Here is a 25,747-nt window from a genome sequence, read left to right on the forward strand (position 1 = left end):
TTTTTTTGTATTTTTAGTAGAGACGGGGTTTCGCCACATTGGCCAGGCTGGTCCCCAACTCCTGACCTCAGGTGATCCAACCGCCTCGGCCTCCCAAAGTGCTGGGATTACAGGTGTGAGCCACCGCGCCTGGTCGCCATCATCTATCTTTCTTTCCTTTTCTTTTTCTTTCTCTCTTTCTTAAATAGAGAAAGAGTCCCACTGTGTTGCCCAGGCTAGTCTCTAAACTCAAGAATGAATTCTAGGCTGGGCGCTGTGGCTCACGCCTGTAATCCCAGCACTCTGGGAGGCCGAGGCAGGTGGGTCATGAGGTCAGGAGTTCGAGACCAGCCTGGTCAACATGGTGAAACCCTGTCTGTACTAAAAATACAAAAATTAGCCTGGTGTGGTGGCACACCCCTATAATCCCAGCTACTCGGCAAGCTGAGGCAGGAGAATTGCTTGAACTCAGGGGGCGGAGGTTGCAGTGAGCCGAGATGGTGACATTGCACTCCAGCCTGGGTGACAGGGCGAGACTCTGTCTCAAAAAAAAAAAAAAGTATGAATTCTAGTGTAAACCGTGGACTCTGGGTGATACCGTGTCAACGCAGTTTCATCAACTGTAACATGTAGCCCTCTGGTGGGCGTGTGGATAGAGGGGGAGTCTGTGGGTGTCTGGGGACAGCGGGTACCTGGGAACTCTGCACTCACCGTTCAGTTTTGTTGGGAACCTAAAACTGCTCTAAAAAATAAAGTCTATTAACTTTTTTGGAACTGCGTTTTTGTTTTTTTTTTTGAGACGGAGTTTTGCTCATGTCGCCCAGGCTGGAGTGCAATGATGCAATCTCAGCTCACTGCAACCTCTGCCTCCCAGGTTCAAGCAATTCTCCAGCCTTGCCTCCCGAGTAGCTGGGATTATAGGCATGTGCTACCACACCCAGCTAATTTTTTTTTTTCCCCAAGACAGAGTCTAACTCTGTCACCCAGGCCGGAGTGCAATGGCGCGATTTTAGCTCACTGAAACCTTCACCTCCCGGGTTCAAGTGATTCTCCTGCCTCAGCCTCCTGACTAGCTGGGATTATAGGCACGTGTCACCATGCCCAGCTAATTTTTGTATTTGTAGTAGGGACGGGGTTTCGCCATTTGGCCAAGCTGCTCTTGAACTCCTGACCTCAAGTGATCCACCCGTCTCAGCCTCCCAAAGTGCTGGGATTACAGGTGTGAGCCACTGGGCCAGGCTTGAACTGCATATCTGGCCTTCTCACTCCTGGGGATCCTCCCACTCATACCTAATGGCCTCAGGGCCGTTGCATGAGCTACTCGCCTTGGTGAGTGGCCCTCACCCCAACTACGGCTAATTTCTCTTCATCTTCCTCACATCCCTTCTGCAGAAGCCCTACCCTTCCCTAGACCATGTCACGATTCCGTCGCATCCTCTGCCATTGTCCCTCAGAATATTCCTAGATGGCATTTATCACTGTGGATAGTTACCACTACTCAGCGTTTTGGCTAAGATCAAGTGTTCCATCATCGTGGGTAATTAAATATGCATTTTTAATTAATTAAATATTTAAGTAATTAGTCATATTTGATTAATTAAATATTTGCATTTAATTACAGGTGGCTCATACGTGTAATCCCAGTACTTTGGAAGGTGGAGGCAAGAGGACTGCTTGAGGCCAGGAGTTTCAGATCAGCCCAAGCAATACAGCGAGACCTCCATCTCTACAAAAGATTTTTAAAAATTAGCCAGGTGAGGCCGGGTGCGGCGGCTCACACCTGTAATCCCAGCACTTTGGGAGGCTGAGGTGGGCGGATCATTTGAGGTCAGGAGTTTGAGACCAGCCTGACCAACATGGTGAAACTCCATCTCTAGGCCGGGCATGGTGGCTTACGCCTGTAATCCCAACACTTTGGGAGGCCGAGGCGGGCGGATCACGAGGACAGGAGATAGGGACCATCCTGGCTAACATGGTGAAACCCCATCTCTACTAAAAATACAAAAAATTAGCCGAGCGTGGTGGCAGGTGCCTGTACTCCCAGCTACTTGGGAGGCTGAGGCAGGAGAATGGCGTGAACCCGGGAGGCAGAGGCTGCAGTGAGCCGAGATCGCCCCACTGCACTCCAGCCTGGGCGACAGAGCAAGACTCTGTCTCAAAAAAAAAAAAAAAGGAAAGTCTTGGCCAGGCGCAGTGGCTCATGCTGGTAATCCCAGCCCTCTAGGAGACCAACAGATAGAAGGATCACTTGAGGCCAGGAGTTTGAGGCTGCAGTGAGCGACGATTACACCACTGCACTAAGCCTGGGCAACAGAACAAGATCACATCTCTAAAAATAAAAATAAAATAGCCAGGCGTAGTGGCTCACACCTGTAATCCCAGAACTTCAGGAGGCCGAGACAGGTGGATTACCTGAGGTTAGTAGTTCGAGACCAGCCTGGCCAGCATAGTGAAACCCCATCTCTACTAAAAATACAAAAAAAATTAGCCTGATGTGATGGCGTGTGCCTGAAATCCCGGCTACTCAAGAGGCTGAGACAGGAGAATCGCTTGAACCCAAGAGGCAGAGGTTGCAGCGAGCCGAGAACACGCCATTGCACTCTAGCCTGGGTGACAAGAGTGAAACTCCATCTAAAAAAATAAATAAATAAAATAAAAGGGCCTCATGCCTGTAATCCCAGCACTTCGGGAGGCCAAGGCGGGCGGATCACCTGAGGTCAGGAGTTTGAGACCAGCCTGTACAATATAACGAAACCCTGTGTCTACTAAAAACACAAAAATTAGCCAGGCATGGTGGCACGTGCCTGTAGTCCCAGCTACAAGGGAGGATGAGACAAGAGAATGGCTTAAACCCGAGAGGCAGAGGTTGCAGTGAGCCGAGATCGCACCACTGCACTCCAGCCTGGGTGACAGAGTGAGACTCTGTCTCAAAAAAATAACAAGAATAAAATAAAATGAAAGTACTGATGGAGTGCACCCGCTACTGTCACCCTCCAGTTGTCACTGATATGCCCAATTCTCAAATGGGGACATGGGCAGTGATGTGACTTCCCAAAGCCACATAGACAACGTGTCTGACAATCAACCCATGCTCCGTTCTGTCTTGGAGGTTGTATCTCCTCTTTGGGCCTGTGTCCCCAGTCAGTCCATGCCTCGGAGACACACCACCTCCCCAGGGGACTCCTCTGGCCTCCGGAGCCAGCTCAAGCATTCTTCCTCCAGGAAGCCCTCTGGGGAAGCCTACTCAAGAGTGACGGCCCAATTAGCCAGGCATGGTGGTCCACACCTGTAGTCCCAGCTACATGTGAGGTCGAGGCGGGAGGATTGTGTGAGTCCAGGAGTTGGAGGTTACAGTAAACTATGATCACAGTGCTGCACTCCAGCCTGGGTGACAGAGTGAGACTCTGATTGTAAAAAATGAAATAGGCTGGACGTGATGGCTCACACCTGCAAACCCAGCACTTTGGGGAGCCAAGACGAGTGGATGGCTTGAGGCCAGAAGTTCAAGACCAGCCTGGGCAATATAGCAAGACCCCATCTCTACAAAAAATAAAACAACAGAAAAAGAGTGACAGCTCCTCTCTCCCTACCCCCATGTCTACCCATGTTCAATGATCCTTTGCTTTTTTTTTTTTGAAATGGAGTCTCACTGTGTTGCCCAGGCTAGAGTGCAGTGGTGCAATCTCAGCTCACTGCAACCTCCACCTCCCAAGTTCAAGCGATTCTCCCGCCTCAGCCTCCTGAGCAGCTGGGATTACAGGTGTGCACCACTATGCCCAGATAATTTTTTGTATTTTCAGTAGAGATGGGGTTTCACCACGATGGCCAGGCTGGTCTCGAACTCCTGACCTCATGTGATCCAACTGCCTCGGTCTCCCAAAGTGCTGGGATGAACTCTTGACTTCACGTGATCCGACTGCCTCAGTCTCCCAAAGTGCTAGGATTACAGGCGTGAGACACTGCACCTGGCTCCTTTGTTTTTTTGGGGGAGGGGACAGAGTCTCACTCTGTCTCCCAGGCTGGAGTGCAGTGACGCAATCTTGGCTCACTGCAACCTCTGCCTCCTAGATTCAAGTGATTCTTCTGCCTCAGCCTCCCGAGTAGCTAGGATTACAGGTGCACGCCACCCTGCCTGGCTAATTTTTGTGTTTTTAATAGACATGAGGTCTCACCATGTTGGTCAGGCTGGTCTCCCTTTGCTTTTTAAAATCTGTGTTTCTGGCCCTCTTCCTCTTTCTCTTGGAGTAGGTGGTGGCAGCAGACGCTTGTGCAGCTATACGCAAGATTAAGGCTGGGACTTCCTTGGCAAGAAGCAGGAGCTGCTGAAGTTGCTGGTCAACCTATGGGTGAAGCTGTCCCAGCTGTGCATCACCAATGTCAGCAGTCCCGTCTTTTTGACACCAGGGACCAGTTTCATGGAAGATAATTTTCCCATGAATGGGGGCAGGGGGATGGTTTTGGGATGATTCAAGCACATTACACTTATTGGGTACACCATCTCTATTATTACATTCTAATATATGATAAAATAATTCTACAACTCATCATGATATAGGATCAATGAGAGCCCTGAGCTTCTTTCCCTGCAACTAGATAGTCTCATCTGGGGGTGATGGGAGACAGTGACAGATCATCAGTCATTAGATGCTCATAAGGAGTGCACAACCGCCGGGCGTGGTGGCTCACGCCTGTAATCCCAGCATTTTGGGAGGCCAAGGCGGGTGGATCACCTGAGGTCAGGAGTTTAAGACCAGCCTGGCCAACATGGCAAAACCCTGTATCTGTGAAAAATACAAAAACTAACCAGGCGTGGTGACACATGCCTGTAATCCCAGCTACTCAGGAGACTGAGACAGGAGAATCGCTTGAACCCAGGAGGCAAAAGTTGCAGTAAGCCAAGATCACACCACACCACTGCACTCCAGCCTGGGTGACAGAACAAGACTCCATCTCAAAAAAAAGAAAAAAATTGAGACAGGATCTCACTATGCTGCCTAGGCTGCATTTGGGATCAAATGACCCACCTGCCTCAGCCTCCCAAAGTGCTGCGATTACAGGCGCAAGCCACCACGCCTGCCTGGCCTATTTTAATTTTTAAGAGTCAGGGTCTTGTTCTGTCACCCAGGCTGGAGTGCAGTGGTGCAATCATAGCTCACTGCAGCCTTGAGCTCCTGGGCTCAAGTGATCCTCCCACCTCAGCTTCCCAAAGTGCTGGGATTACAGGCATGCGTCACCACAGCAGGCCCAATTAGATAAGGTTTGAAGTATGTCTACACCTGCAAGACCACCACCACAATCGACATAATGAACATCACCCGATGCTCGTGTTCATCAAAGTCTCTGCTCTCTCTTCCTATGATCACAGCATGTCACTGTACACTCATTTGTTTGCCTTCGTGCTTGTGATGTCTTCCCCATTAAACTGGGTGCCTGGTGAGGACACGGAACACAACTGGTTGGTTCTCCTCTATACCCGCACTATCTGGCACAAATAGTGATTGGATGGATGGATGGATGGATGAATGAATGAGCAAATGAATGAATGAATGAGCAAATGAATTAAGTCCTCAATGAATGAATGAATGAATGAATGGGCAAATGAATTAAGTCCTCACTTCCAGACTGACAGCTCCTCCAGGGCAGGGTCCTTGTCCAGGTCATCTCAGTAGCCTCCCCCACCGTAGAGTGGTCACTCAATGAATGGGGGTTGAATGATTAAGTGGCCCAAGGTGGCCCAGGGCTCACCACTGCAGAAATCAGACCAAAAAAGCTAGAACCACCCCAGAGAGCCCTTCAGGGGACCTCCAAGATAACACAGGAGGAAGGGTACCACCTTCCTCTCTGCCAGTAGGCCACTGTGCACAGTTGAGAGTCCAGGCTTCCTGGGGGGACCGGATCATTTCCAGAACAACTGCTATGCACCAGGTGGTGTTTGGGGTAAACGGCATCCCTGCAAGGGATCCTCACCCCCTTTTCTTCCTTCATTCTCTGCTGGTGTCAATCACAGCTTCTAGCAGAGGGAAGGCAGGCCAGGCTTGGTTTCTTCTTGCGAGAGTATTTAACTCAGGGCCCTGGAGAACAATGAGAATCTGACCTGCAACTAGCTGGGCGTGCTGGGGCATGCCTGTGTAGTTTCAGCTACTTGGGAGGCTGAGGCAGGAGAATTGCTTGAGCCCAAAGTTGAGGCTGCAGTGAGCCATGGTTGTGCCATTACACTCCAGCCTGGGCAACACAAGACCCCGTCTCAAAAGTAAAAAAAGAACCTGGCCTGCAGTGCCAGGCAGGCCCTGAGGTCCAGGAGCCTGGGTATCTCCCTCTGCAGCATGGGTCACGAACAAACTGGGCCCTGAGAGGCCACGGGATGGCGCCCAGTCTCCAGTCACAAGGCAGAATCCAGACCTCAGCCCATAGCTAACCAGAGCTGTCTGCAGGCCAGATATGGCCCCATGGACCCCCCACCCCAACTTGACTTTGATTCCAGGTCCCCCTCTGTCTGGGTGAACAGGCAGGAGTTGCGGCCTCTCCTAAGCCTATGGGAGCCTGGGTCAGGCTGACCCTCAAGGCTGACAGCCACGATCCCATAGGTGAAGGCAAAGGTGTGGCAGCTAGGAACACCCCCACTCAAGGGAACGCCATGCCCAGCTACCCTGAGACAGCCCCACTCCCAGGAAATGCAGGTGCCAACCAGCCCCAGTGAGGAATGGCACCTGAGCCAGACACCCCCAAATAGTCCCTTCCCACCTCCTCAAGCATCTGCACTCTGGGTGAACCCAGAAAAACTGGGGTACCTGGGGAGACGTAGAAGGGCCAGGCCAGAACTCCCCAATAAGCAGGAACAGAGACCTGACCCCTGAGCCTCCCCCACCCTCTAAGGCTGCTCAATGTCAAGGCAGGAGGGATCTCCACACACCTGCACTCTGGGTAAGGACAAGTTGGCCCCCACTGCCCCACCCTTTTGCAGGGTTCACCCTCCTGCAGGGTTCACCCTCTGCTGCCCACAACCCAGCCAACACCACAAAGTCACACTTGGCCTCATTTTTAAGGTGTGCACTTTTATTCAACTGGTCTCAAGTCAGTGTACAGGTAAGCCCTGGCTGCCTCCACCCACTCCCAGGGAGACCAAAAGCCTTCATACATCTCAAGTTGGGGGACAAAAAAGGGGGAAGGGGGGGCACGAAGGCTCATCATTCAAAATAAAACAAAATAAAAAAGTATTAAGGCGAAGATTAAAAAAATTTTGCATTACATAATTTACACAAAAGCAATGCTATCACCTCCCCTGTGTGGACTCGGGAGAGGACTGGGCCATTCTCCTTAGAGAGAAGTGGGGTGGCTTTTAGGATGGCAAGGGACTTCCTGTAACAATGCATCTCATATTTGGAATGACTATTAAAAAAAGAACAATGTGCAATCAAAGTCCTCGGCCACATTGTGAACTTTGGGGGATGCTCGCTCCAACCGACTGCTGTCACCTTCACCGTTCCAGTTTTTAAATCCTGAGTCAAGCCAAAAAAAAAAAAAAAAAAACCAAAACAAAACAAAAAAAACAAATAAAGCCATGCCAATCTCATCTTGTTTTCTGCGCAAGTTAGGTTTTGTCAAGAAAGGGTGTAACGCAACTAAGTCACAGTCCGCCTAGAAGCATTTGCGGTGGACGATGGAGGGGCCGGACTCGTCATACTCCTGCTTGCTGATCCACATCTGCTGGAAGGTGGACAGCGAGGCCAGGATGGAGCCGCCGATCCACACGGAGTACTTGCGCTCAGGAGGAGCAATGATCTGAGGAGGGAAGGGGACAGGCAGTGAGGACCCTGGATGTGACAGCTCCCCACACACCACAGGACCCAACAGCCGACCTGCCCAGGTCAGCTCAGGCAGGAAAGACACCCACCTTGATCTTCATTGTGCTGGGTGCCAGGGCAGTGATCTCCTTCTGCATCCTGTCGGCAATGCCAGGGTACATGGTGGTGCCGCCAGACAGCACTGTGTTGGCGTACAGGTCTTTGCGGATGTCCACGTCACACTTCATGATGGAGTTGAAGGTAGTTTCGTGGATGCCACAGGACTCCATGCCTGAGAGGGAAATGAGGGCAGGACTTAGCTTCCACAGCACAGCCCCGAGGGGTGACCCTCATGTCAGGCAAAGCCAGGAGGCAGTCTCCACTCACCCAGGAAGGAAGGCTGGAAGAGTGCCTCAGGGCAGCGGAACCGCTCATTGCCAATGGTGATGACCTGGCCGTCAGGCAGCTCGTAGCTCTTCTCCAGGGAGGAGCTGGAAGCAGCCGTGGCCATCTCCTGCTCGAAGTCCAGGGCGACATAGCACAGCTTCTCCTTAATGTCACGCACGATTTCCCGCTCGGCCGTGGTGGTGAAGCTGTAGCCGCGCTCGGTGAGGATCTTCATGAGGTAGTCAGTCAGGTCCCGGCCAGCCAGGTCCAGACGCAGGATGGCATGGGGGAGGGCATACCCCTCGTAGATGGGCACAGTGTGGGTGACCCCGTCACCGGAGTCCATCACGATGCCAGTGGTACGGCCAGAGGCGTACAGGGATAGCACAGCCTGGATAGCAACGTACATGGCTGGGGTGTTGAAGGTCTCAAACATGATCTGTAAGGCAGAGATGCACCATGTCACACTGGGGAAGCCACTGGGGACAGCCAGGCCAGACGGGGGACATGCAGAAAGTGCAAAGAACACGGCTAAGTGTGCTGGGGTCTTGGGATGGGGAGTCTGTTCAGACCTACTGTGCGCCTACTTAATACACACTCCAAGGCCGCTTTACACCAGCCTCATGGCCTTGTCACACGAGCCAGTGTTAGTACCTACACCCACAACACTGTCTGTTTTAGACACCTAATCAGAGAGACAAACACCAGAAAAACAGCTCATCTGGGAAAAAGCAAATAGAACCTGCAGAGTTCCAAAGGAGACTCAGGTCAGAGAAGAGAGTCCTACGGAAAACGGCAGAAGAGAGAACCAGTGAGAAAGGGCGCAGCTCCGGGAGGCCAGGAAGGAGGGAGGCGGCCACCAGAAGAGGTAGCGGGCCACTCACCTGGGTCATCTTCTCGCGGTTGGCCTTGGGGTTCAGGGGGGCCTCGGTGAGCAGCACGGGGTGCTCCTCGGGAGCCACACGCAGCTCATTGTAGAAGGTGTGGTGCCAGATCTTCTCCATGTCGTCCCAGTTGGTGACGATGCCGTGCTCGATGGGGTACTTCAGGGTGAGGATGCCTCTCTTGCTCTGGGCCTCGTCGCCCACATAGGAATCCTTCTGACCCATGCCCACCATCACGCCCTGGGAAGGAAAGGACAAGAAGCCCTGAGCACGGGCGCGGGCCCCACCCCGGAAACCGGGAGGCTCCTGTGCAGAGAAAGCGCCCTTGCCTCCCGCCCGCTCCCGGGGCTGCCCCACCCAGCCAGCTCCCCTACCTGGTGCCTGGGGCGCCCCACGATGGAGGGGAAGACGGCCCGGGGGGCATCGTCGCCCGCGAAGCCGGCCTTGCACATGCCGGAGCCGTTGTCGACAACGAGCGCGGCGATATCATCATCCATGGTGAGCTGCGAGAAAAGCCGGGCGCGCTGTGAGCCGAGGTCGCCCCCGCCCTGCCCACTTCCGGCGCGCCGAGTCCTTAGGCCGCCAGGGGGCGCCGGCGCGCGCCCAGATTGGGGACAAAGGAAGCCGGGCCGGCCGCGTTATTACCATAAAAGGCAAACACTGGTCGGAGGCGTCCCCGCGGCGCGCGGCAGGAAGCCAGGCCCCAACCCCCTCCCAACCGGGCGCCAGCCCCGCCTCCGCCCGGTTCAAACAGCGCCGGGTCGGCGCGCGCGCACGCGGCGGCCACACCCTCAGGCGGCCAGCGGCTCGGGCAGGAAGTGCGCGCAAGCGCCCGGGAGCCGCGGCGACCCCACCCCTTCCGGCCGAGCCCGCCTTCGCCCCAGCCCAGGCCGCGGCACCCCGGGACCCAGAACGCACGCGCAGTTAGCGCCTTGAGTCCCAGCGCGCACGCGCAATTAGCGCCAATTCCCAGCGCGCACGGTTAGCGCCCAAAGCACCAGTGCGCACGCGCAATGGCGCCCCAGCCCCCACCGGGCCTGGCGGGGTCTCCGCCGCGCCCACCCTGCGATCCCCATTGGCAAGAGCCCGGCCCAGACAAAGACCCCGCCGGTTGCCCCCGCCCCGAGAGCGGCACCCCCGGAGCGCGCCTCCCGAGCGCGGTCTCGCGCCTCCGAACTGGCGTGGGGTGTCCCCCATCTCCGGAGGCCCAGAGGCTTCTCCCGCGCCCCCCACGGCGGTCCGGTTCCCCCCGCCCATGCGCCCCCCGCTGCGGCCCAGACGGCTCTGCACGGGCGAAGGGGCCGCGGCCGCCTGCGGCCGGGCCGTGAGCCGCCTGCCCCGGTCGGCTGGTCGGGCTTACCTGGCGGCGGGTGTGGACGGGCGGCGGATCGGCAAAGGCGAGGCTCTGTGCTCGCGGGGCGGACGCGGTCTCGGCGGTGGTGGCGCGTCGCGCCGCCGGGTTTTATAGGGCGCCGCCGCGGCCGCTCGAGCCATAAAAGGCAACTTTCGGAACGGCGCACGCTGATTGGCCCCGCGCCGCTCACTCACCGGCTTCGCCGCACAGTGCAGCATTTTTTTACCCCCTCTCCCCTCCTTTTGCGAAAAAAAAAAAAGAGCGAGAGCGAGATTGAGGAAGAGGAGGAGGGAGAGTTTTGGCGTTGGCCGCCTTGGGGTGCTGGGCCCGGGGGCTGGGGGCGCGCGCCGTGGCCCCCGCGCCCCACGCTGGGCAGTGCCCGGTTCGGCCCCGCATGGCCAGGCCTGCCCCCGGCCTGCCCGTCTCTCGGGCCCCCCACCCACCGCGGGACATCCTAGGTGTGGACATCTCTTGGGCACTGAGCGCCCAGGTGGGGTGGGCCAGGGTCTGCACGGGTGCCAGGTCCCTGGGTTCTGTATGCTCCTGCAGAAGGAGCTCTTGGAGGGCATGGAGTGGCCAGGCAGTCACTCCCCCTTGCCGACTTCAGAGCAACTGCCCTGAAAGCAGGGTCTGAGGACCTCTGGCTGTGGGGCTCAGCTAGCTAAACGTGCTGGGTGGGTCACTAGGGAGAGACCTGGGCTTGAGAGGTAGAGTGTGGTGTTGGGGGAGTCAGGTGGCTTGCGGCCACTTAGAAGTCGCAGGACCACACTCCCCAGGACAGGGCAGGGGCCAGCGGTCCAGTGGCTGGAGGTGGCCTGTGATGAAGGCTACAAACCTACCCAGCCGCAGCCCTGGGAAGGTGGGCGCTACAGGGCAGGGCACCTTTTACCCTGGAGCTGCCTGCTTTTGAGGGTAACAGTCACGCCCAGCCAAGACCAGGCCTGGGGCGTTAGTGGGTGACCTAGGCACTGCGGGGCGGGGGGCTGGGTCTACACAGCCTGGGTCTGGGCCCACCGTCCGTTGTATGTCTGCTATGCGCAGCCACAGCTGAACTGCCCTCCCAGACCATCTGGAGGCCGCTGGGGGACTCTGGGGACCAAAACTCCATGTGCCACAGAGGATTGGGGGCGGGGCGGTGCTAGGAACTCAAAGCCAGCCTGGGAAGACCTTGTCCTTGTCACCCTTTCTTGCCTTGGGTCTGTCCACTGAGTAGCACACAAGACCGGGTGGGCAGGGTCCGTTCTGCTCCGGGAATCAGAGACTGTGTGTACCCAGGTGGTGGGCATGCAGCGATCAGTGGCGTGGGACCACAGAGGGGCATTCGGCTCAGCCTAGAGGAACCTGCCCTCCTCCTCCTCCCCCTCCTTGGAGGTGGTGACAAGAAACTGGATTTTTACACAAAAATAGGAAGAGTGGTGAGGTGGGGGCACCTCAGGCCTGCGGGGCTCTTTGCGGCGCGTAGTAGGTGTTCATTGAGTGTGTGTCGCAACAGGCAAAGATGAGTCCATATAAGGACGTGGAACCTGTGGCCAGGAAGGAGTCTGCTTGTTCCAGTTCACGGTACAAGGCTGCGCTCAGCCAATGGGACCTGCTCCTCCCTTGAAGGTTGCAGAGGCCACAGCCTGGTGGGAAGGATGACCACCACCCAGCCCACAGTGGCAGACACAGGTTCACAGTCCAGAAGACTTGCTGAGCCTCCTCCATCACCACCCCACGCAAGGGCAAACTTCCCCAGCCTGTATACTCCCTGCCTCCTGGGGATGGGACTGTCCTGTCCCTGGCCTTGTATCTTTCAGCTGCAGGCATCTTGCCAGCTGCCTCAGGACCTGCCAACGCTACAGTTCACCGGGCTGGTGTTGTGGGGCGATGGGCGGGGGGCCCTTCTTGCTGCCTGTTGATGAGGGCTGGTTCTGGGGGTTCCTGGAACGTTGAACTGGGTGGAGTGCTGGGGGGGTGGGGTGGGCAGTGGGGATGGGACCGGATCTGCAGAGCAGGGATGAGAGGTTGTCAGGTGGGCGGCTCCAGGCAGCAAGGTGGGGTGCAGAGCAGACCTGATCCCCAGGCAGGACCTGTGTTGCCACTGGGCCTCCATTCAGCTGGCCAAGAGACAGGAGCTCCAGCCCCACCCCGCCCCGGGCTGCAGCATTCCTGGCCTGTCCTCCTGGCTTCTGGTTCCCTCTGTCTGCAGCAGCCACTTCCTAGTGCTCTCCTATGCACCCTTCAAGTCCCATCCCAGAAAGCCCCTCTTTGGGGAAGCCTTTTAGCCTCTGCAGCCACGCCTTCCTCCCTACCTCAGACCAAGGCTTGCAGCTGGCATTTAGAACTGGGCCTCAGCCACCAGGCTGGAGCCCTCCCAGGGTCTCCGTCACCCCCACTCCTTCCCACTACACCCACCCCAGGGCTCCTCGCTGTTGAATGAGTGACGGCCTGGGTGTCCTCAGGTGGCAGGTTGGAGGTGGCCGAGCAGCCTGGGGTGAGGGGCAGCGAGGAGCTGAAGAGAGAAAGCAAGCAGCGGAGCAGGAAAAGAGGAAGTAGAGCTGGCTGGCCAGGGGGCGGGCCGAGCAGGGGAGAAGTGAACAGGTTCTCTTCTGTGCTTGGGAACTTTACCCTGTAAGGGAGCTTTCGGAGCTGTCACTGGGGCACGCACGCAGCCCCCGGAGAACCCTCGGTTGAACTCAGCCAACGGGACTCCACCTGCCTGGCTGGGACTTTTGTTTTTTCCCCTCCAAGCCTTTGCTTTGGTGACGCCCCCACCCTGCAAGTCCTCCAGGCAACCAACTCTTACAGCGCAGACCCAGGGACCACTCCTTGGCCCTCCCGCAAAACAACCACCCAGCCACCTTGCCCTGGGCACTGCAGCGCCCTCCCTATCCTGCCAGGAGGGAATCCAACCTCCTTTTTATTATTATTACTATTTTTGATACAAGGTCTTGCTCTGATGCCCAGGCTGGAGTGCGATCACAGCTCACTGCAGCCTCGACCTCCTGGGCTCAAAGCCTTCACGAGTAGCTGGGACTATAGGCACACACTTCCAAGCCTGGCTAATTTTAAAATTATCTGTAGAGGTATGGCTTCTCACCATGTTGCCCAGGCTGGTCTCCAGCTCCGGGGGGCTCAAGCGATCCTCCCGCCTCAGCCTCCCGAAGTCCTGGGATTACAGGCATGAGCCACCGTGCCCGTCCTCAAGCTCCATTTTGTAGAGGAAGGAACTGAGACAGAGCTTCTCTCCAAGACTTGAGTTAGCTCCAGGAGGACAGGGACCCTGAACACAGTAGGTGCTCAGTGAGAGGAGAATGAATGAATGAGGGGGGGCAACATTCCAGGAGACACACCCCCATTCACAGACTAGGAAACTGAGTCAGGACTGGTGAAGTGCTCAAGTCCCCAAATGCGGTGGGAAGGACTCTAGGCTCAGGGCCCCTGAGGCGGCAGCCCCGCCTCCTGCCTCACACTGCCCCTCCCTGGTAAAGGGTCCCCTGGAATGTCCCCAGGGCCTGAGTCCAAAGGCTGTTTGAAAGTCTGAATTCCTGGGCCCTACCTCCCTCCTCAGCATTTGTCACCTGAGGCCCAGAGAGGACACCATCAGCCCATGGTCACATGGCAGCAAGTGGGGTCTCTCCCACTGGGGTGTGATGGCTTGTATCTGTAATCCCAGCATTTTGGGAGGCCGAGGAGGGAGGATCGCTTGAGCCCAGGAGTTGGAGACAAGCTTGGGCAACACGGGAGATCCTATCTCTACAAAATCAGCTGGGTGTTGTGGCACGTGCCTGTACTCCCAGCTAATTGGGAGGCTGGGGCGGGAGCATTGCTTCAGCGTGGAAAGTCAAGGTTATAGTGAGCTATGATCAAGTCACTGCATTCCAGCTTGGATGACAGAGGAAGACCCTGTCTCAAAAAAAAAAAAAAAAAGAAAAATTAAATTTAAAAATTAGGTGCTCCAGGCTGGGCATGGTGGCTCACGCCTGTAATCCCTACACTTTGGGAGGTCGAGGCGGGTGGATCACCTGAGGTCAAAAATTCAAGATCAGGCTGGCAAACATGATGAAACCTTGTCTCTACTAAAAATACAAAATATTAGTTGGGCATAGTGGTGCGTGCCTGTAATCCCAGCTACTCAGGAGGCTGAGGCAGGAGAATCGCTTGAACCCGGGAGGCAGAGGTTGCAGTGAGCCGAGATTGCGCCACTGCACTCCAGCCTGGGTGACGAGCAAAACTCTGTCTCAAAAAAACAACAACAAAAAAGTTGGGTGCTCCAGCTTTTATTCATTTAAAAATAAAATAGCCGGGCACAGTGGCTCACACCGTAATCCCAGCATTTTGGGAGGCTGAGGCAGGAGGATCTCTTGAGTCCAGGAGTTTTGAGCAGCATAGTGAGACCCTGTTTCTACGAAAAAAAAAAAAAAAAAAAAAAAAGACAAAATTAGCTGGGCATGGTGGCATGTGCCTGTAGTCCCAGCTACTGGGGAGGCTAAGGTGGGAGAACTGCCTGAGCCTGAGGGGTGGAGGCTGCAGTGAACCAAGATCATGCCACTGCACTCCAGCCTGGGTGATAGAGACCCTGTCTCCAAAAAAAAAAAAAAAAAAAAAGTAAAAGAAAAAGAAAAATTAGGTGCTCCAGGTTGATTTATTTAATTTATTTTTAGAGATAAGGTCTCTAAAAATTTGAGAGACAGGGTCTAGCTCTGTGGCCCAGGCTGGAGTGCAGTGGCATGATCACAGCTCACTGCAGCCTTGACCTCCTGGGCTCAAGCGATCCTCCTGTCTCAGCCTCCTGAGTAGCTGGGACGGCAGGGATGCCACCACATCTGACTAACATTTTTATATTTTGTGGAGATGGGGTCTCTCTGCAATATAACAGGGTCTGTCTCCCTGTGTTGCCTGGGCTGGTCTCGAACTGCTGAGCTGAAGTGATCCTCTCACCTTAGCCTCCCAAATTGCTGGGATTAGAGGTGTGAGCCACTGCACCTGGCCTCAGTTTTTTTTTGTTGTTGTTGTTCGTTTTTAGTTGTTGTTGTTTTGAGATGGAGTCTTGCTCTGTCGCCCAGGCTGGACTGCAGTGGCACAATCTCAGCTCACTGCAACCTCTGCCTCCCGGGTTCAGGGTTCAAGCGATTCTCCTGCCTCAGCCTCCTGAGTAGCTGGGACTACTGGCTCGCACCACCACGCCCAGCTAGTTTTTTTTTTTTTTTTTGTATTTTTAGTAGAGATGGAGTTTCACCATGTTGGCCAGGCTGGTCTCAAACTCCTAACTTCAGCTGATCTGCCCACCTTAGCCTCCCAAAGTGCTGGGATTACAGGTGTGAGCCACCATGCCTGGATAGTTCATTTTATTTTTATTTTTATTTTCCTTTTTTTTTTTTTTTTTTGAGCTGGAGTCTTGCTCTGTCACCCAGGCTGGAGTGCAGTGGCACGATCTCCGCTCACTGCAAGCTCCACCCCCCTGGGTTCGCGCCATTCTCCTGCCTCAGCCTCCCCAGTAGCTGGGACTACAGGCGCCCGCCACCACGCCCGGCTAATTTTTTGTATTTTCAGTAGAGACAGGGTTTCACCGTGTTAGCCAGGATGGTCTCGATCTCCTGACCTTGTGATCCGACCGCCTCGGCCTCCCAAAGTGCTGGGATTACAGGCGTGAGCCACCGCGCCCGGCCTATTTTTTCCTTTTTTGAGACAGAGTCTTGCTCTGTCGCCCAGGCTGGAGTGCAATGGCGCCATCTTGGCTCACTGCAACCTCTGCCTCCCAGGTTCAAGCAATTCTCTTGCCTCAGCCTCCTGAGTAGCTGGGATTACAGGCACCCACCACCCCACCCAGGTAATTTTGTATTTTTAGTAGAGATGGGGTTTCACCATGTTGGCCAGGCTGGTCTCAAACTCCCGACCTCAGGTGATCCGTCTGCCTTGGCCTCCCAAAGTGGTGGGATTACAGGTGTAAGCCACCACACCCGGCCTTTATTTATTTATTTATTTATTTTGAGATGGCGTCTCGCCCTCTGTCACCAGGCTGGAGTACAATGGTGCCATCTCAGCTCACTGCAACCTCCACCTCCCGAGTTCAAGCGATTCCCTTGCCTCAGCCTACTGAGTAGCTGGGACTACAGGCCCGTGCCACCACGCCCAGCTAATTTTGTTTGTATTTTAGTAGAGACGGGGTTTCACCATGTTGGCCAGGATGGTCTCCGTCTCCATCTCCTGACCTTGTGATCCGCCCGCCTCAGCCTCCCAAAGTGCTGGGATTACAGGCATGAGCCACCGTACCCAGCCTATTTTACTTTTTAAAATAAAACAGAGTGGGGTCTCTCTGCCTCCTGGCCACCTTCTCAGCCTTAAGGGCCAGCTTCAGGCTGCCTTCTCCAGGAAGCCTGCCATGACTTCCTCCCTCTTCTACTCTAACAGCAGAAGGTTTCCTACTCAGAAAGGGGCAGTGACCCAGCCAGGATCACCCAGTAAGGGCACAGCCAGGAGCTGAAGGGCCTTTTGCCTGGAGCAGCTCCTGGATCACACCGCTCCTGCATGCAGCACACCGTCACTGACCAACCAGACATGCTTCCAGAGTTAACTGGCACTATTTTGAGAAATGAGAAAAGCACCCTGAAGAAAGCAAGCACAATTCCTAAGACAGATCTTAAATGAGAGAGAGAGCAAGAGAACAACAAGTTTAATGGCATCAGGAGGAAAAGCAACAGGTTTCCTTCAGAATGAGGTATTAGGGGGTGCTGGGTGTAGTGGCTCACGCCTGTAATCCCAGCACTTTGGGAGGCTGAGGCAGGCAGATCACGAGGTCAGGAGTTTAAGACCAGCCTGGCCAACATAATGAAACCCCACCTCTACTAAAAGTACAAAAATTAACCGAGTATGGTGGTGCACACCTGTAGTCCCAGCTACTCGGGAGGCTGGGGCAGGAGAATCGCTTGAACCTGGGAGGCGGAGGTTTCAGTGAGCCAAGATCGTGCCACTGCACTCCAGCCTGGGCTATAGAGTGAGACTCTGTCTCAAAAAAAAAAAAAAAGGAGGGTGTTGGGCCGAATGTGGTGGCTCACGCCCATAATCCCAACACTTTGGGAAGACAAGGTAGGAGGATCACTTGAGTCCAGGAGTTCAAGACCAGCCTGGGCAACATAGCAAGACCTTGTCTCTATATTTAAAAAAAAAAAAAAAAAAAAAAAGGAAGGTGCTTTTTAAAATTTTTCGAGTCAGGGTCTCACTCTGTCGCCAGGCTGGAGTGCAGTGGTGGAATCTTGGCTCACTCCAGGCTCAACCTTTTGGCCTCCATTGATCCTCCTACCTCAGCCTCCTGACTTACTGGTATTACAGGTGTGTACCACCATGCCCAGTTAATGTTTTGTAGAGACAAAGTTTTGCCATTTGCCCAGGCTGGCCTCCAACTCCTGGGTTAAAGCAATCCACCTGCCTCAGCCTCCCAAAGTGCTGGGATTACAGGCATGAGCCACTGCACGCAGCAGAGAGTGCTGCTTAGAAAGCAGTCAGGGGGCCAGGCGTGGTGGCTCACGCCTGTAATCTCAGCAGTTTGGGAGGCTGAGGCGGGTGGATCACGAGGTCAGGAGATCCAGACCATCCTGGCTAACACAGTGAAACCCCATCTCTACTAAAAATATAAAAAATTAGCCAGGCATGGTGGCGGGCACCTGTAGTCCCAGCTACTTGGGAGGCTGAGGCAGGAGAATGGCATGAACCTGGGAGGTGGAGGTTGCGGTGAGACGAGATCGTGCCACTGCACTCCAGCCTGGGCGACAGAGCAAGACTCCGTCTAAAAAAAAAAAAGAAAAGCAGTCAGGGAGGGCTTCTCAGAGGAGGTGACCAGCAGAGCCTTGGTCCCCACATACACCTGGCCTCCAGACCTAGCCTGGGGTGGTCACCTGGCTGCCTCCAGTAGCTCTGCCCTGGGCCTCTGCAGCTCCTTGGCAGAGGCACCAGGCTAAGGGGAATCCCTGCCCCAGAGGAAGTGGGAACTTCTAACACTTCTTGGGAGAGTTTTAAAAAATCCTTAAAAACTACCCTCTGTCTCCAGCCCGCAGGGTACCCGGAGAAACCCTTCCAGCCTTCCTAGGAAGTTCCTGGACTTGCTTATTTGATTGAATTATTCAGAAAAAGAAAATGCGGTTTCCTGGGCTTCCCCCTTACACACACACACACACACACACACACCACACCACACACACACACTGAACCCTTTTTGCTTTCTCTGGACCCATCTGCTATAGGGCCAGCTCTCCCCCTTCTCCAGATGAGAAAGAGACCACATGTGCCGAGAGGAACTGGATCCTTTGGGGCCTGCAGGCCTAGGCTGTGGGCAGTTGGAGGGGGAGGCTGCGGGCACCCTCATCCTCCCCGGGACTCACAACCACTCTCCTAGAGGCCAAGGTAGCCCTTGGGACTCAGGACCCTTCTGGTTGTCCTGAGTGGGGCCTCAGAAGCTGGGTGACAAGTTGGGCCAGGAGAGATGGGGGTCAGTAGCAAGTTCAAGTTCAGGTCAAGTGGGGTTCCCGAGGCCCTGGCTCTGACACCCTCTTGGGGTGCTGCACAGGCCAAGGGTGGGTCCTTCCCATGCTAAGGACTGTCCCAGGCAGTGGCTTCCCTGCCCTGGGCCTCTTGCCCTCAGCTGTGAAAAGGGGCAGGGGGTTACCTAGCTCCCAGGTGGCCCCTGAGAGGGGCCAGTGAGGCGGGGTCTGCAGTCCAGGCCCAGGGTCAGTGCGAGGGACTCGCCCCTTCCTGGCTGGCTGGGCTTATCCCTGACGCTCTCCTGCCTGGCCTGGGACCTCAGAAATGCCCCTTGGAGCTGGGCATAGTGGCTCACGCCTATAATCCCAGCACTTTGGAAGGCTGAGGCGGGCAGATCACCTGAGGTCAGGAGTTCAAGACCAGTCTGGGCAACATGGTGAAACCCCATCTCTACCAAAAATACAAAAAATTAGCTGGGTGTGGTGGCGGGCACATGTATTCCCAGCTACTCGGGAGGCTGAGGCAGGAGAATCAGTTGAACCCAGGAGGTGGAGGTTGCAGTGAGCCGAGATCGAGATCACGCCATTGCACTCCAGCCTGGGCGAGAAGAGCAAAACTCAGGCTCAAAGAAAAAGAAAGAAAGAGACAAAGAGAGAAAGAGAGGCTGGGCACGGTGGCTCACACCTGTAATCCCAGCACTGTGGGAGGCTGAGGCGGGCAGGATCGCCTGAGGTCAGGAGTTCGAGACCAGCCTGGCCAACATGGTGAAACCCCATCTCTACTAAAAATACAAAAATTAGCTGGGTGTGGTGGCGGGCACCTGTAATCCCAGCTACTCGGGAAGCTGAGGCAGGAGAATCCCTTGAACCCGGGAGGTGGAGGTTGCAGTGAGCCGAGATCGCGCCATTGCACTCCAGCCTGGGCGACAAAGAGCGAAATTCCATCTCAAAAAAAAAAGAGAGAGAGAGAAGGAAGGAAGGAAGGAAGGCAGGCAAGCAGGCCCCTTGGGAGGCCAGGCACCTCTCAGCCTCAGTCTCCCTTGTTCTGAGGTGGGGTGAAGATTCCCACCCGTGGTTCTGATGTGGGGGACACGTGATTGGGCTGGGATGGAGCTCACATCCTTCAGCCCCTCGGGGTGCCTGAAGAACTAAGAACGGAGGCTGAAGCACAGTGGCTCATGCCTGTAATCCCAGCAAGCAGGTAGGTGGCTAAATACAAAAATTAGCTGGACCTGTCGGCACATGCCTGTAATCCCAGCTACTCAGGAGGCTAAGGTGGGAGAATTGCTTGGACCCAGGAGGCAGAGGTTGCAGTGAGCCGACATAGCGCCATTGCACTCCAGCCTGGGCAACAAGAGCAAAACTCCATCTCAAAAAAAAAAAAGAAAAGAAAAGAAAAAAAGGGAGGATTGCCTGAGCCCAGCAGTTTGAGGCTGCAGTGAGCCATGATCGTACCTCTGCACATCAGCCTGGGAGACAAAGCGAGACCCTTTCTCTAAAAAATAAGTTTTAAAATAAATAAAATAGTCTGGGGCAGTGGCTCCTACCTGTAATCCCAGCACTTTGGGAGGCCATGGTGGGTGGATCACTTGTGGTCACGAGTTCAAGACCAGCCTGGACAACATGTTGAAACTCCATCTCTACTAAAAAAATACAAAAATTACCCAGGCATGGTGGCAGGTGCCTGTAATCCCAGCTACTCGGGAGGCTGAGGCAGGAGAATCGCTTGAACCCAGGAGGTGGAGGTTGCAGTGAGCTGAGATCACACCACTGCACTCCAGCCTCGGCAACAGAGCAAGACTCCACCACACACACACACACACACACACACACACACACACACACACACACACTTTTTTAATTTAAAAATTTAAAAAAATGTCCCTTGGAGGTGGGGCAGTGGCGGTATGGGTGAGGCCCCCTTGGAGGGGTGGAGAAGGAGAGAAAAGGGAGGTGTTGGGAGGTGCAGGCGGATGGGGCAGCTGTTGACTCAGGAGGCCACTGGCTCACCTGCCTTGGGGCTTAGCCTGTCCTCCTGGCCGCCCCCAGTCCAGAGAGGAGAAGGGAAGACAGAGGCCCCAAGGGCCTACTGTGTGCTGGGCACGTGTCAGGGTGGTGCCCACGTCACCTCATCGAAAGCACCCCACAGCCCTGTCGGCCAAGTGGGACTCTCCCATTTCTCAGATGAGTAAACCGAGGCCAGGGAAAGTGACAGACTTGGCCCTATAGTTAACACGGTTTGGCTATTACCGGGATGTTCTGGAACATGATTATCCAGGTCCTGGCCCAGGGCCACCATTCATGGCGAGCTTCCAAGGGCCCACCAAGTCTTTCAGCCTCTATATGGTTGCTGTTCTCAGCCCCATGTTTCAGATGGGTAAACTGAGGTTTGGAGTGGCCAGTGGGAAGAGGCAGGGCCAGGCTCGGTGGCTGCAGTTGGCCACGCTGCCCTGCCATGGGGCGCATTCAGGGCTCACTTGGTGCTCCTGAGCTGGCATGGGCTCCTGCAGTCCCGGGGCCCGCCTGCCCAAGGGGAAATCCGATCACAGCCACCGCGCAGCATCACCAGGCCCTCCTCAGCCAGAAATCTCTGCCACTGCTGGGCTTGCCAGGAACCTGAGCCGGCCCGTGGGGGACAGGCCCAGCTGTCTGGGCTTCCTGACGTGTCTCCCATGCGCTGCCCCGTGCCAGGTGCTGGGGACAGGAGGGGACCTCCCTGGCATGCACTGTCCACTGGGGACAGGGGCACAGAGCTGGCCAGCCCTGATCCCATGAGACTGGTCCTGTGCAATCCCAGGGAAAGCCCCACACCCAGCCTCAGCGCAGGGAGAGTCCCAGAGGCCTCCCGGTCTTCGATTTTGCCGGCTCAGGCAAGAAGGGGTTTGGGGTTTCTCTTGGGACTTCGGCTTCCGCTGGGGACAAGGCACAGGCAGGGCTCCCTGACCTCCCTGAGGAAGCCCCGCCGCTCCGTTTCCCAGGTCTCTAGGGGGTAATTTTTTTTTTTAGACGGAGTCTCGCTCTGTCACCCAGGCTGGAGTGCAGTGGCGCGATCTAGGCTCACTGTAAGCTCCGCCTCCTGGGTTCACGCCATTCTCCTGCCTCAGCCTTCTGAGTAGCCTATAGGTGCCTGCCACCACGCCCGGCTAACTTTTTTTTGTATTTTTAGTAGAGATGGGGTTTCACCGTGTTAACCAGGATGGTCTCGATCTCCTGACCTCGTGATCCGCCCGCCTCGGCCTCCCAAAGTGCTGGGATTACAGGCTTGAGCCACCGCGCCTGGCCTCTAGGGGTAATTTTTGCTACTTAAGTCACCTTGTCTGGCGCAGTGGCTCATGCCTGTAATCCTAGCACTTTGGAAGGCCTAGGCGGGCAGTTCACATAAGGCCAGAAGTTCAAGACCAGCCTGGCCAACATGGCGAAATCCCATCTCTACTAAAAATATAAAAATTAGCAGGGCGTGGTGGCACATGTCTATAATCCCAACTACTCAGGAGGCTGTGGCATGAGAATTGCTTGAAATGGGGAGGTGGAGGTTGCAGTGAGCTGAGATCACACCACTGCCCTCCAGCCTGGGCAACAGTAGAGACACCGTCTCAAATAATAATAATAATAATGTCACGCGGGCTCTCCGATAGCCAAGGGCCATCAAGGCCAGAGATGACCAAGGCCCAATGTTGGGACCTCCATACCTTTGTCCCTGGGGCCACCTGGGCTGCACAGACATGTAGCATTGGGGGTGACAGTGGAGAAAGGCACACAGATGTCCCTGAGGCTGTGACCCGGGACATGTAAGGCTGGAGGGCTGGTCCAGGCTCAGGTGGGACTTAGCAGTGAGCCAGCTGTGCACAGGCCAGGGTGCTAAGCGTTGGGCCCTCTTAGCTCAGCAAAGCCGGAATGAAGCCGGGCGCGGTGGCTCACATCTGTAATCCCAGCACTTTGGGAGGCGGAGGCAGGCAGATCACCCGAGATTGGGAGTTCAAGACCAGCCTGACCAACATGGAGAAACCTCGTCTCTACTAAAAATACAAAAAAATTAGCCGGGCTTGGTGGCACATGCCTGTAATCCCAGCTATTCCAGAGGCTGAGGCAGAAGAATTGCTTGAACCCAGGAGGCGGAGGTTTCGGTGAGCCAAGATTGCACCATTGCACTCCAGCCTGGGCAACAAGAGCAAAACTGTGTCTCAAAAAAAAAAAAAAAAAAAGCCAGAGTGAAGAGCGCCCCAGATCCGGTGGAGCTCTACAGAAATAGGCATAGCATCCTTCCCACGCTGCGAGACCCCCAGAATAGTCTTTTGAGGACCCTGATCTTTCCTTCTTGGAGCCACTTTCAGGCTTTATATTAAGTAGGGTTCAGCCATGCCACTCACACACTGGATGTCCTTGGAAAGTGACTCAGCCTCTTCAAGCCCACAAGCCTCAGCAAGGCCCTGTGTGGGTCAGGTGCAGCGGCTCATGCCTCTAATCCCAATCCTTTGGGAGGCTGAGTTGGGAGGTTCGCTTGAGGCCAGGAATTTGAGACTAGCCTGGGCAACATAGTGAGACCCCATCTCTACAGAAAAAATTTTAAAAGTTAGCTGTGTGTGATAACATGTGCCTATGGCCCCAGCTACTCAGGAGGCTGAGGCAGGAGGATCGCTTGAGGCCAGGAGTTTGAGACTAGCTTGGTAAACATGGCAAGACCCCTGTCTCTACAAAAACAAAAAAAGACAAAAAAAAATGACCCTATGTGTATGACACTGACTGGGGAGGGGGGGGCTTCCAGGCCTTTCAGGGACTTGTCACAGACCCTCTAGAAGCTGGACACAAAATGAGGAAACCAGGCCAGGCTTGGTGGCTCTTGCCTGTAACCCCAACACTTTGGGGGGCCAAGGCAGGTGGATCACTTAAGGTCAGGAGTTCAAGACCATCCTGGCCAACATGGTGAAACTCCATCTCTACTGAAAATGCAAAAAGTAGCTGGGCACAGTGGCGCATGCCTGTAATCCCAGCTACTCGGGAGGCTGAGGCAGGAGAATCGCTTGAACCCAGGAGGCGGAGGTTGCAGTGAGCCAAGATCACGCCACTGCACTCCAGCCTGGGCGACAGAGCAAGACTGTCTCAAATTTAAAAAAGGGGAGGGCCGGGCGCGGTGGCTCACGCCTGTAATCCCAGCACTTTGGAGGCCGAGGCGGGCGGATCACGAGGTCAGGAGATCGAGACCATCCTGGCTAACACAGTGAAACCCCGTCTCTACTAAAATACAAAAAATTAGCCGGGCGTGGTGGCAGGCGCCTATAGTCCCAGCTACTCGGGAGGCTGAGGCAGGAGAATGGTGTGAACCCGGGAGGTGGAGCTTGCAGTGAGCTGAGATTGCACCACTGCACTCCAGCCTGGGCGACAGAGTGAGACTCCGTCTCAAAAAAAAAAAAAAAAAGGTGGGGGAAACCAGGCTCAGAGATGATCGAAGTCTCAGCCAGAATCACACAGCACACATGGCAATCCAGAGCCCAGGCCTGGAGGGCCGGGTAGGGGGGCTGCACCTTGCATGCCGCTGGGATATTGAGGACAATTTGAGTCTTCTTTTTTTATTTTTATTTATTTATTTATTGATACAGAGTCGCTCTGTCGCCCAGGCTGGAGTGCAGTGGCACCATCTCAGCTCACTGCAACCTCTACCTCCCGGGTTCAACTGATTCTCCTGCCTCAGCCTCCCGAGTAGCTGGGACTACAGACGCCTGCCACCATGCCCAGCTAATTTTTGTATTTTTAGTAGAGATGGGGTTTCACCATGTTGGCCACGCTGCTCTTGAACTCCTGACCTCAGGAGATCTGCCCACCTCGGCCTCCCAAAGGGCTGGGATTACAGGCGTGAGCCACCAAGCCCGGCCACAGTTTGAATCTTCTGCTGGGCCAGGCTGGTCTGTCCAGGGGGGATGCAGGACCCCGAAGCCGGGTGTGGTGGTGCATGCCTGTGGTCCCAGCTACTTGGGAGGCTGAGGTGGGAGGATTGCTTGAGCCCAGGAGGTCAAGGCTGCTGTGAGCTATGATTGTGACACTGCACTCCAGCCTGGGCAACAAAGGGAGACCCCTTAACTAACTAAATGAATGAATGAATGAATGAATGAATGAATGAAGGCAACCTGAGCTGCATTCCTTGGCCTGCCAACCTGCCCAGCCCCATCCCTCAGCCCTCCCTGAGTCTGAGGGCCCTGCAGGTCCCACACAGGGCCAGGCTCCATCTTGTTTCTGCAAATTTGCACCTTCCGTTCCATTCCCTGCCACACTGCTCACGGATCACCATGGATGCTGGATAACTGCCACCGTCTCCTTGGAGAAGCCCTCCATCATCTCAGCCCCTGATGTCAGGTATTCAACCTGCAAATCCTCCCTGCAGGTGCTGGGCTCTCCAGAGCCCTGGGCTGTGTGCAGGGGACTCAGGGGAGAACAGGCCCCACCCAGCTCCTTCCTCACAGAGCTTACAGAGGCTGGGGGCCTCCCTGATCCCCTCCCAGCTCCCAAGGCCCTTGCTGCCCCCACCCTGCAGACTGGGACTCCATGAGGCTGGGCTCTGACTTGGATATTGTGGTTCCAGCACACAGCAGGCACCGTGGCTGTAGTAGGTGTGCATGGGAAGTCAGGAGGAGCAGACCTGTCATCTCCCCTGCTGAGGACACAGCCCGGCCAGCGTGTCTTGGCGGCCTGGGGCCAGTGACTGAGCCTCTTGGCCCAGTTCCTTGCCCACCTTGAAGATCTGTAGGGAGGGATAAAGAGATCAGGTCCAAGGCCAGGTGCGGTGGTTCACGCCTGTAATCCCAGCACTTTGGGAGGCTGAGCCAGGCAGATCGCGAGGTCAGGAGTTCGAGACGAGCCTGGCCATCATGGTGAAACCCCGTCTCTACTAAAAATACAAAAATTGGCCAGGCATGGTGG

At 55.3% G+C, this 25,747-nt stretch overlaps 1 protein-coding gene and 1 pseudogene across 1 annotated transcript; one reads left to right on the forward strand and one right to left on the reverse strand.

Annotated features, from left to right (window-relative positions):
* Positions 1-7,014: 7,014 nt before the first annotated feature.
* ACTB (actin beta) lies at positions 7,015-10,549 on the reverse strand. The gene is made up of 6 exons (XM_055114891.2): positions 10,392-10,549; positions 9,406-9,534; positions 9,032-9,271; positions 8,148-8,586; positions 7,871-8,052; positions 7,015-7,758 (listed from the first exon to the last, which is right to left on the reverse strand). Exons 2-6 carry the CDS (start codon positions 9,526-9,528, stop codon positions 7,615-7,617), a joined length of 1,128 nt encoding a protein of 375 aa, XP_054970866.1. The 5' UTR covers positions 9,529-9,534; positions 10,392-10,549; the 3' UTR covers positions 7,015-7,614.
* The window catches only part of LOC100969650 (protein S100-A11-like), a 30,464-nt pseudogene continuing 15,003 nt past the window's right edge, over positions 10,287-25,747 (forward strand).

The sequence above is a fragment of the Pan paniscus genome, chromosome 6 (assembly GCF_029289425.2).
Source record: "Pan paniscus chromosome 6, NHGRI_mPanPan1-v2.0_pri, whole genome shotgun sequence".
NCBI lineage: Eukaryota > Metazoa > Chordata > Mammalia > Primates > Hominidae > Pan > Pan paniscus.

Excerpts from the sequence above, each read along its gene's own strand:
- ACTB (XM_055114891.2), bottom strand. The coding sequence starts at position 9,528 with ATGGATGATGATATCGCCGCGCTCGTTGTCGACAACGGCTCCGGCATG. Across the intron at positions 8,053-8,147 it reads CTTCCAGCCTTCCTTCCTGG|GCATGGAGTCCTGTGGCATC; the intron begins GTGAGTGGAGAC and ends TTTCCCTCTCAG. Across the intron at positions 7,759-7,870 it reads CCAGCACAATGAAGATCAAG|ATCATTGCTCCTCCTGAGCG; the intron begins GTGGGTGTCTTT and ends TTCCCTCCTCAG.